The 11,108-nt window shown below is 34.1% G+C and overlaps 1 protein-coding gene across 4 annotated transcripts in view; it reads left to right on the plus strand.

Moving 5' to 3' along the window:
• TMPO (thymopoietin) overlaps positions 1 to 9,652 on the plus strand; it is a 29,157-nt gene extending 19,505 nt beyond the window's left edge. For 2 of the 4 annotated variants that reach the window (XM_034644474.1, XM_034644472.1), the window contains 3 exons: positions 4,303 to 4,413; positions 5,387 to 5,475; positions 6,270 to 9,652. In XM_034644474.1, coding sequence (XP_034500365.1) covers positions 4,303 to 4,413; positions 5,387 to 5,475; positions 6,270 to 6,555 — 486 coding nt within the window. In that variant the 3' untranslated portion in view covers positions 6,556 to 9,652. Of the gene's footprint in view, positions 1 to 3,785; positions 3,882 to 4,302; positions 4,414 to 5,386; positions 5,476 to 6,269 lie in introns of all 4 variants that reach the window. The other 2 variants (XM_034644475.1, XM_034644473.1) reach the window with 2 other exon arrangements.
• Positions 9,653 to 11,108: the final 1,456 nt, after the last annotated feature.

Consider the following 11,108-nt stretch of genomic DNA (forward strand, 5'->3'; position numbering starts at 1 on the left):
GTTTGATTATTTTCAGTTATACTGTTTAGATAATGCAAAGATGAATTGATGAACAGCCCTTTACATGTATCATTTCATATTTTAGCCGATTTATCTTGGGGAAATCTAGAACTGAAATTACTGGGTAATTTTGCTAGATGTTATCCAATCCCCTGCATTAGAGTTGAAGCATTTTGCATTCCCACCAGCAATGTATGAAAGTACATTTCTCTAATGGAGGAATAGGACACTTTTTGGCGGGAAAAAATTAATATGAGTTAACCAGATTACTAAATTGGTAGTTCTTCAGAGTGAGGTGGCTTTTAATTATACTATTTTTTTTTATAACTTAGTTTTGTGTAAACTTTTTGTTTAGAACTTGTGTTTTTACTGACAGGTCTATAGCCTCCTTTAATAGGGCAGTTCCTGCATTCTCTTATGCCTCAACTGCCTACTGTCTTTTTTTGCCTGATAGCTTATTGAAAGGCAATGCGAGAAGGTTTTTGTTTCTTCTGTTGGCTTCCTAATAAATTAAGGAGTTGCTGCAGAACATCTTGCTGAAAATAGATGGCGCTGTGATTAGAATTTTGGACACAGAGTAGATAGCAATCACATTAATTACTAATTTTACATAGCAAGGAATTTCTTTCAGTCAATAATTTTCACTTGTTTATAGTGGAGTCTGGTAGAAAAAAATCTTCAAAATATCTTTTCTGGTGTGTGAAGAGTTGTCAGTTTTCTGTGAAGATGATTATTTCTGAATTAGATAATTGTGAAAGAACTAATGAAACTAGTCGACAGTTCTTAATCAGAGAATTTAGTAAACCTGGACAAAAGGAAGTATAAATGATTTATAGTGAAAAGTTTCTTTCCTGCCCCTTCCCAGCTATTCCCACAGGCACCCAGTGTGTTTTTTGTATTTCCTTCCACAGAAGAAAATAAAAGAATCTTTAAATGGAACTTGACTTTAATGTCGAACATGACTAATAGAAATGTTAATGTTATTTTTTTATTAACCATAATAGTTTCAGTAGATGTTGGTAAAATTTTTGATGATTATTTCAGTTCAAAATACAACAAATGGAAAATCCTGGAATTTGGTAGATAACCAGTTTTAAGGAAGAGCAATATTTCCCCTCACCCCCACCTTCATGGACAGAGATAAAATATCTGGTCTTTATATTATATCAGTTTTATTCCCCTTTCAAGAAATATAGGGGTGTCTGGGTGGCTCAGCCGGTTAAGTGTCTGCCTTCAACTCAGGTCATGATCCTAGGGTCCTGGGATCAAGCCCCTCATTGGGCTCCCTGCTCAGTGGGGAGCCTGGTTCCCCCTGTCCCTCTGCTGCTCCCCCTGCTTGTGCTCTCTCTTGCTCGTGTTCTCTCTCTCAAATAAATAACATCTTTAAAAAAAAGAAAGAAAGAAATGTAGTTTTTAGGAATGCCTGGGTGGCTCGGTTTGGCGTGTGTCTTCAGCTCAAGTCATGATCCCAGGGTCTTCCTCAGCAGGGAGTCTGCTTCTCCCTCTCGTTCTGCCCCCTTCTTGCGCACACTCTCTCTCTCTCTCAAATAAGTAAAATCTTTTTAAAAAAAGAAATGTAGTTTTTAATTCTTTGAAGTGTTTTAAAATACTTAGTATACACTAAAAATACCAGATATACTGTCAAACCAGAATATTTTTAAAATACTGTTTCTAATTAATTTTACTGGCTGAGCAATTAACTATGAAAGAGGAAGCAGAATTGAAAGTAGTTTTAAGAAAATACTTGACTTTGGGGCGCCTGGGTGGCACAGCGGTTAAGCGTCTGCCTTCGGCTCAGGGCGTGATCCCGGCGTTATGGGTTCGCCCCACATCAGGCTCCTCTGCTATGAGCCTGCTTCTTCCTCTCCCACTCCCCCTGGCTTGTGTTCCCTCTCTCACTGGCTGTCTCTATCTCTGTCAAATAAATAAATAAAATCTTTAAAAAAAAAGAAAAGAAAATACTTGACTTTGAGATGCATCACAATTCAGTTATAATATCTTAAACCAGGTGTTCTCAACCCTGACTGCACTTTAGAATCCCCTCAGGAATTGTAAAAATTAACTATGCCCAAGGCCCTTCTAGAAGAGATTCTGACTTAATTGGACTAAGGTAGGGTTGCAGGCATTTGATATTTCTCAGAAGCTCCCCAGTTGCTGTTGTGCTGCCAGGATTGAGAACCTCAGATTAAAACTGTTGTTCCTTTCTATTCAAATAATCAGGAATTTAATTATTAATGAACATTTGTCATATTTGTATGTAGCTTAACAGATTTGTCTTTTGACTAACCTTAAATTTGCATTCAGCAAATATTTCTTAATAGATAGAAGGAAAAGGAACCCAGAGTTTCCAATTGTGAGTTGAAGAGAAACTCTTATAGTGTTAATCCCAGATATAGGTAAATACAAAATTAGATATGAGACCATGTTTGTACCTTGTGGGGTTCTGGTAGTAATGTTTCCTGTGAAATAAGCATTCTTATTGGATAAGCACTCTTGTCCCAGGGTAAGAGTAAAATAAATATGTATTAAAATTAATAGGCACTCACTTGAATACAAAAAGATCAGTTATTTAGATAAAATATTAGCTTGAAAGCAGAAGTGACAATATATGCACACTCTAGTATAATACTAATCATTGGTGGATAGTCTCTGGCTAATTTTTCTGGTGATAACTTGCTACTTGGAATGGAGAATCTCAGGCCCTACCCCAGAGCTGCTGAATCAGAATCTGTATTTTAACAAAAGCTCCAGGTGATTGATAATGCATATTACAGTTTGAGAAGTACTAGTCTAGTGGTTTTCAAACAATTATGTAAGAGCTACTAAATTTTTTTTTTTTTAAATGAGGAAAAATCAGTTGCCTTTTCAGGGAGACAGGAATCTGGGACTGGAAGATACCAGTGACCCATCACTATTTCTATCCTTTTGTAGTGAGGAGTGGGTAAGCACTTGGCTTTGGCATTGACGTTATAGGCTCACCTGTTTGTGAGAGAGGTGACCATCAGGTTTTTGTTGCTCAATGTTTATTTCTAAGAAAAGGTTGACACCTGGGAACTTTTAAGTTCAGATAGCTGTGTGTAGATTATAATTTAAACTGAACCTATTTAAATAATCATAACTACTTGAAAAGGATAACATTTAATTTGTGCTAACAATCATAAAATTTTGTTTTTAAAGGAAACTGACTTGTTATAATAAATGACTTTCTTATAAGTCATGATCAGCCTGCTTTTTGTTTAGACAGCCAAAGAGATGCAGTTGTGATACGAGAGCCAAATAGCAAACAGCAAGTCACAGAAGGAGCTGGTGATAAATTATGTCCTTTTTTTCTTCTTGCTTTTATTACAATTTGTGAGCTCCTGTGTATTTTACCATAGTTTAAGTGTTTTCCGATGCCTGCCTACTGGTTCAGTCAATACATTTAAGAAATACTTTGAGGGCATGGCATTGTTTGCAAATGCTGGCATTTGGAGATTTTTCGTGACTTCTGGTGTGCTAGCTAATGGCCATTATTAAGGTGTTTAATGTTAGAATATGACTTTTTTAATGTGTCGATGCTTGAATAGAGCTATTCTCAAGCTGGAATAACTGAGACTGAATGGACCAGTGGATCTTCAAAAGGCGGACCTCTGCAGGCATTAACTAGGGAATCCACAAGAGGGTCAAGAAGAACTCCAAGGAAAAGGGTGATGCAAGGCTTATTGCTTAGAATTGGGTTTTCAGATTGGTAGGGTTTTAGTGGTTATTTTATATTTATTGTTTTTGTTTTGTTTTCAAACTAACAGGTGGAAACTTCAGAACATTTTCGTATAGATGGTGCAATAATTTCAGAGAGTACTCCCATAGCTGAAACTATAATGGCTTCAAGCAACGAAACCTTAGTAAATATGTTTCATAAACTATACAAGTGGTGTTCTTTGTAAATTACCCTTTAACTAGAATTGGGGAGGTGGTAAATTTTGGCAGATCTCAAACTTACGTTTTAAACATTATATTTTAAACTCATTTTCCCCATATAATTCTGAATTTTAGAATTTTTCAATGTAGCCAATTTACATATATAAATTTGTACAAGAATCCTACTTCTGAGTATTCTAAGGAAACTTTTTTGCTAAAATATTTAAAGAGTTGCTAAGGCTTCACATGAGAAGCACTGAATATGTTCATTTCCAGGTTCTTTTGCCTATATTTTTATTAAGGGAAAGTTTTCAAATATTATAGAAATAGAGTATCTTTTTTTCTTTTTACATGTCTTTGTTATGTTTGGATAATTCTGAGTCTGAATAATTTGAATCTTGGCAGGTTGTCAATAGGGTGACTGGAAATTTCAAGCATGCAGCTCCTATTCTGCCAATCACTGAATTCTCAGACATACCCAGAAGAACACCAAAGAAACCATTGACAAGAGCTGAAGTAAATGCATAAAATTTAGATCGATGCTATCATTGATCTTTTAAAGAGGAAATTTTTTATATTTGTTTTTTGCAGTGGGAGGGAGCAGAGCTTTCTTAACTGGGTGGGGTGTGTGTGTGTATGTGTATTATTTTAAAGACATACTTTTATTAGTGACAGTTGAAAGTAACTAATGTAGTATGTGATATGCTAATACTATCTGCTTGCTACTGTGTGCCTCTTAAGTTCCGCTTTTCAAGGGAGTATTTATTTGTGTGCTGCTTCTAATATGTTCTCTTTGTGGGTTGAAAGTGTTACTGGGCTTTTGGGGAGGCTGTACAGTCTTTGACCAAAAGGTCAAATAATGGGACTTTAATGTGACTTTGTATGATGCTTGACTTAACTCCTGTATAATTAAGCTTTAAAGTACTAACTGCATGATGCATTATAATTTTAATGAATTTTTACCAAAGGTTGTTTTGATCTGAGCATAATGGTAAACAGCAAAACAATCAGAGTTGTTTAAAAAATCATTTTTTGGTTTTTTAAGTTAGGAAGATTGAATTAACTCTGTAGTTAAAAGATAAACTAAAATTTGTTAAAGATCCATGTTAATTTGATATCTTCCATATTTCATCATTTTATTGACAAAATTCTTAACAGAAGAAACAGTGTATTCTTGATATTAATGAAAAGCATGGGAAAATCCAGTGGGGGAACTTTTTCTGCCATATTTGCTGTACTGAATTTTAGTTTTGGGAGGGGTTTCTTAAACTTGCTTGAATGTGTGGCAATCCCCCTGACCCCATTACCACATTAACGTATCTCCACATTGAGGAAATTGGAAGAGAGCTTTGGAAGTGTATGGATACTTTTTGGTAATGATGAATTTAGAAAGGGCAGTGGTAAAAGTTGGGGCAGATTCTTTTTAAAATTATGTTTTAATTGCACATTTATACTAAATGTTAACTTGTGGTTGTTTGTTTCTTATTAGGTGGGAGAAAAAACAGAAGAAAGAAGAATAGAAAGGGATATTCTTAAGGAAATGTTTCCCTTTGAAGCATCTACACCAACAGGAATTAGGTATTCAGATACATTAAAACGAGAATTAGTGTATTCTACTAGGGCTTTTTATTTATTTACTTATTTATTCCCACTTTTATTAAGGTGTAATTGACACGTGAAAATTGTATCTGTTTAGTATGTACAACATGATTAGTCAATAGGCGTATACAGGAATTTTAATTTTTTAATTTTTAATTGAAGTGTACTTAGCATATAATAAGAATTTTAATGTGTTCTCAGAATTAAACTGTTCTTTTGAGAGCAGTTTAATTCTTCTAAGTCACTAGTTCATATTCTTGAAAGTTGAGTCAGATTCAGAGTTAACTTTGATAAGTTGAAATGTTATAAATAAATAATTTGCCTGCTATCTAATTCTTATTTTTCTCTAAACAAAAACATAATGAGAAGGAAATACTTGTTTTCCCTGAAGGGTTCCCTTTTCTAATTGAAAAGACTGTTTAGGTGACAGCTGAATTGTTTCCTGACTGAAAGAGTCATGACCAAACTACCTTATTTTTTTCATCCTGTTTCCTAAATATACTGGCCCTGAAAAGAAGACAAGTTTAGTGAATATTTATCAATGTTCTGAATATTATTTTCTAATAGAATGAGCATCCAACATTTTAAATGACAAATGTGTAGAGATTTTAAATAGGCTGGCTGACCTTACTATTTACATGTGACAATTTTCTACTATTATCTCAAGGAATGTGTTTGAAATTAGGAGTGGTAATGACATGTTATATTTTACATTATATATTGAAATCATAACTTTTATCTAAATTTTTTTTCCCCGTTTTCACTCCCAACAGTGCTAGTTGCCGCAGACCAATCAAAGGGGCTGCAGGCCGGCCATTAGAACTCAGTGATTTCAGGATGGAGGAATCTTTTTCATCTAAATATATTCCTAAGTATGTTCCCTTGGCAGATGTCAAGTCAGAAAAGACGAAAAAGGGACGCTCTATTCCCATGTGGATAAAAATTTTGCTGTTTGTTGTTGTGGCCATTTTTTTGTTTTTGGTCTATCAAGCTATGGAAACCAACCAAGGAAATCCATTCATTCATTTTCTTCTTAATGACTCTGGAAAATCCGTCTGAATGAAATCTCTTTGGCACACTCAATTTGGTCTCCTATTTTTTCTAATAATGTATAAAAAACATGTACACTTGTTGACTCAAGAACTAAAAATAATGTGATTTCACCTCAGTAAATGTAGTATTCCATTCTAAAGCAAACCGGTTATATAAATGGACTTCATTTAAATGTTTTGGGCTTTGGACTAATAGGAGATCACTTCGTGCCATATGAATAATCTTTTTTAGCTATGGAACTTTTTTGTAGGCTTTATTTTTTTAATGTGGACATCTTATTTCACTTTTGAGAAAAATGTATATTGTTTTTGTGTATTTGGAAAACAAGGGCGAAACATGGTAGTATAATGTGAAGCTACATGTTTAAATACTTTGAATTCTTACAGAAAAGATTTTAAGAATTATTCTCTGCTGTATAAAAACTTTAGAGATATGTGAAACATGAAATCTGGTAAGGAAAAAAATAACTTGGGTTGTACTTTTTGTAACTGCCACTGGTGGTTTGATGTGTTTATGGGGGAACATACAGCAATAATCTCTTCTGTAACTTTTATTAATAGTAATATTATTGTAGTCCTATTGTACTGACTTTTTAAAAGATTTCTAGTATCATGAATGTCCTACTTCAGTAAGACCCATTTAAATGCTATTGGTATTTTAGCAGGGATCTTCAGTGCGACATATACATGTTTTAGAGAATCGTTAGCTGGCTGTACATGTTTTTAGAAACTTTCGCTAGCTATAAGGCTGTAATTGGAAACTTGTACTTTTTATTTACAACAAAACATTTATTCTGTCAATCCAGTTTGCTACCAAAATATTTTTTCAATGAGTATGTGTCTGTTTTAGAAGTTAGAAACTTTAAACACTGGTCTGAGGTTCCATTTGGATTCATTTTTTCATTGTCTTCTGTTACCAAAATTTGCCAGGTTTTTTTTGGGGGGGGGGCTATATTTTCCAACAGAATTTGATTTAAAAGTACAAAAAGTATTTACTTTAAAATTACATAAACTTTTCTTAGATACCAAGTAGTGATTACATAAATTTATAAACTCTGAATATGAAGTGGGCATTATGATTTTTGTATACTCTTGAAATGGTTAACTTATCTTTGTGGTTGATTTATTTTATTTTTTAGCTAAAACTTACCTCATGTATAACTTGGTTAAGTAAAGTAGTAGGTAATTGAAATTTTAGTAGAATCAAGTAAAACAAAAATTTAAACTTACACATTTGAATTTCAGCTTTACAGTCCTTGACCATAAAGCACACTAAAAATATGTTATTTTAAATATCATCTGAAATAAAAAGATACTTTTTAAAAAGCAAAAACTTAATATGTATATTTAGACCAGCACGCAATTTTGATTTCATTAGCTGTATTCTGATGTTTAGCTTTGAAATATTTTGTAGACATTATTCACTTACTTTGCAATTGATCAGAAACTTTTGTAGGTCTCGTCCCATGGGGGAGTGGGAAACTTACTCCTAGATCAGAAATGCTTGCCTGAGTAAAAGTGTTTCTTTGAGATGAGCCACAGAGGGGGCACGTTTTACTCTTTTCTGCAGTACGGTAATAGCAGTCTACTTTTTCCTTGTTTTTAAACTTTGCTTCCCATATAGTTTTCAGTCTTGTCTTTTTTATTAGAAATTATAAGAAGCTACATTTAATGTTTAAAAATATGGGAAGATAAATTGAACTTATATGTATGTAAGATCAATTTTCTAATAGAAAGGTATGGTCCAAAATTGTAAAAAAAAAAAAAAAGGACCAGTTGAAACATGTATTCTTTTTTTTTTCTTTTAATGTGTACTTTGTCTTTTGTCTGTGTCTGTTTTATTCCACTAGAATAAATGTGTCCTTGATGTAAATGCAAAGCATTTCTTCCTGATTAAATTGTAGATGTAGACTTTACAATATAATTCAATAATAAAAATGTAATTAACCTCTAGTTTTGTCATTGTAATAAATACTTTCAAAATAGCACAAATCATAAGACACCCAGTGACATTTCTTAGGTGATTTGTATGGATTGTTGAGTTTTAGTTCTCATGTCAGTCTACTCCTTTATGTTTTGCTTCTAATCATTTCATAATCAGTTCCTCGTTTGTTCATGGATAAGCAGTGTACAGCCATTATACTCATAATGATAGAGGAAAGCTTTCAAAGGCACCTCTCCCATTCTACAATACAGTAATATAGTACAATATAATATACTTTTTTCAGTCTCCCTTTCCTTTTTTCCCCAGTTTTACTGTCTTAGTACTTATCTCTGACACTCATTGTTAGTCTTGCTTTGAGATTAAGCAAAGATGTTGCCAAGGTATATTATCATGGAACGGTGTTCGTAAGATGAATGTGCTTTCTCTTTCCATCATTCATGTGTTCCCCAAAGGTGAGTTTATTTAAATTAGTGGTTCTTAAAGTAATACGTATCCTGTAATTAATTAGAAGCACATAGCAGCAAAGGCTTACCATGCTTATTGCATGCTTACCATGTGTTAGATGCTGCTCTGGGCCCTTGACATGTATTGACTGACTTAATCCTTGAGAAAATCCTATGAAGTAGGTATTTTCTTACTGTCTTATTACAAATAAGGAAATTAATGCTCAGAGGGGTTAAGAAACTTGTTGAAGTTTGCACAGCTGGGAAATGATGGGTCTGGTTATATATGTGTGATACGGCAGAAGGGACATGAAAGACCAGTGTCCCACATGTGTACTCTATACCCGTTCTCTTGTTCAGCCTTTCTCCGTCCAGTGTTGGTGCCTCCAGGTTCCAATTTCATTAGGGGTTCTTTAAGATCCGCTTCTAGTTTTAATCTTTCTCTGTAGCCATTTAAGGTTTTTTTTTTTTAATAAATTTGACATAATACATTGTATAAATTTAATGTGTACGTGTTATTTTGATACATTCATTTATTGTAATATGATTGCTGTTGTAGTGATGTATCACATAATTATGGTGTAATATTGTTTATACTAAAGACCAAGTATTCTTTATAAATAATAGGATCTCTGTTCAAAATCCAGATTTTGCTGAAAGTTCTATTTAGTTTGGCGGCATAATCATAGTACATTAAAATACCTTGATCAGTATCACCCCGTCCTATCTTGAATTATGTACCAACTTTTAAATGCATAAATACTATCACTTTTTCTCCTTAAATTTAAAAATTTAAAACAGTGATTTCAGGGGCGTCTGGCTGGTTCACCTGGTGGAACATGGGACTCTTTGATACTGAGGTTGTGAACTAGAGCCCCATGTTGGGTGTAGAGATTACAATAAATAAATAAATAAATAAACACAAACTTTAAAAATAATAAATGAAACAAAGATTTCAAAATAATTCTTGTGATTATATTAATTTTCTCAAATACGTTATTTCCTGATTTTTATTTGCACACCCTAATTTTCCTCTTTAATAAAGTTTCGTTTTCTTTTTTTTAATTCCAGTATAGTTAACATACAGTGTTATATTAGTTTCAGTTGTACAATGTAGTGATTCAACAATTCTATACATTATTCAGTGTTCATTAAGATAAGTGTACTCTTGGGGCGCCTGGGTGGCTCAGTCGTTGGGCATCTGCCGTCGGCTCAGGGCATGATCCTGGTGTTATGGGATCAAGCCCCACATCAGGCTCTTCCGCTGCCTGCTTCTTCCTCTTCCACTCCCCCTGCTTGTGTTCCCTCTCTCTCTGGCTGTCTCTCTCTCCATCAANGTCCTCCGTCGGCTCAGGGCATGATCCCGGTGTTATGGGATCAAGCCCCACATCAGGCTCTTCCGCTGGGAGCCTGCTTCTTCCTCTTCCACTCCCCCTGCTTGTGTTCCCTCTCTCTCTGGCTGTCTCTCTCTCCATCAAATAAATAAAATCTGAAGAAAAAAAAAAGATAATTGTACTCTTAATCTGTTCTCCATAGGTAAGAGTCTAATTTTTGGTTTGTCTTTGTTCACTTGTTTTTTTCCTCAAATTCCACATATAAATGAAATCATATGGTATTTGTCTTTTTTTTTTTTTTTTTAAGTAGGCTCCACACCTAGCGTGGAGCGCTGTGCTGTTCTCAAACTCACAACCGTGAGATCAAGACCTAAGCCAAGATCAAGAGTTGGACGTATAACTGACTGAGCCACCCAGGCACCTACATGTGGTATTTGTCTTTGATTGACTTATTTCACTTAGCATTATACTCTAGATCCATCCATATTGTCACAAATGGCAAGATTTCATTCTTTCCTATAATTGGAGTAATATTCCCCTGTGTATATGTATACACCACATCTTTATCCATTCATCTATCGACAGACACTTGGATTGTTTCCATAATGCTTCAATAAACATGGGGTGCATATATCCTTTCAAATTAGTGTTTTCCTATTCTTTGGGTAAATGCCCAGTAGTGGAATTACTGGATCATAGTGTAGTTCTATTTTTAAATTTTGGAAGAATTTCCATACTTTTCTCCACAGTGGCTATACCAGTTGCATTCCCACCAGCAGTGCATGAGGGTTCCTTTTCCTCCACATCCTTGCCAATACTTAAATGAATTTTTAATTTA

The sequence above is a fragment of the Ailuropoda melanoleuca genome, chromosome 15, assembly GCF_002007445.2.
Source record: "Ailuropoda melanoleuca isolate Jingjing chromosome 15, ASM200744v2, whole genome shotgun sequence".
Lineage (NCBI taxonomy): Eukaryota > Metazoa > Chordata > Mammalia > Carnivora > Ursidae > Ailuropoda > Ailuropoda melanoleuca.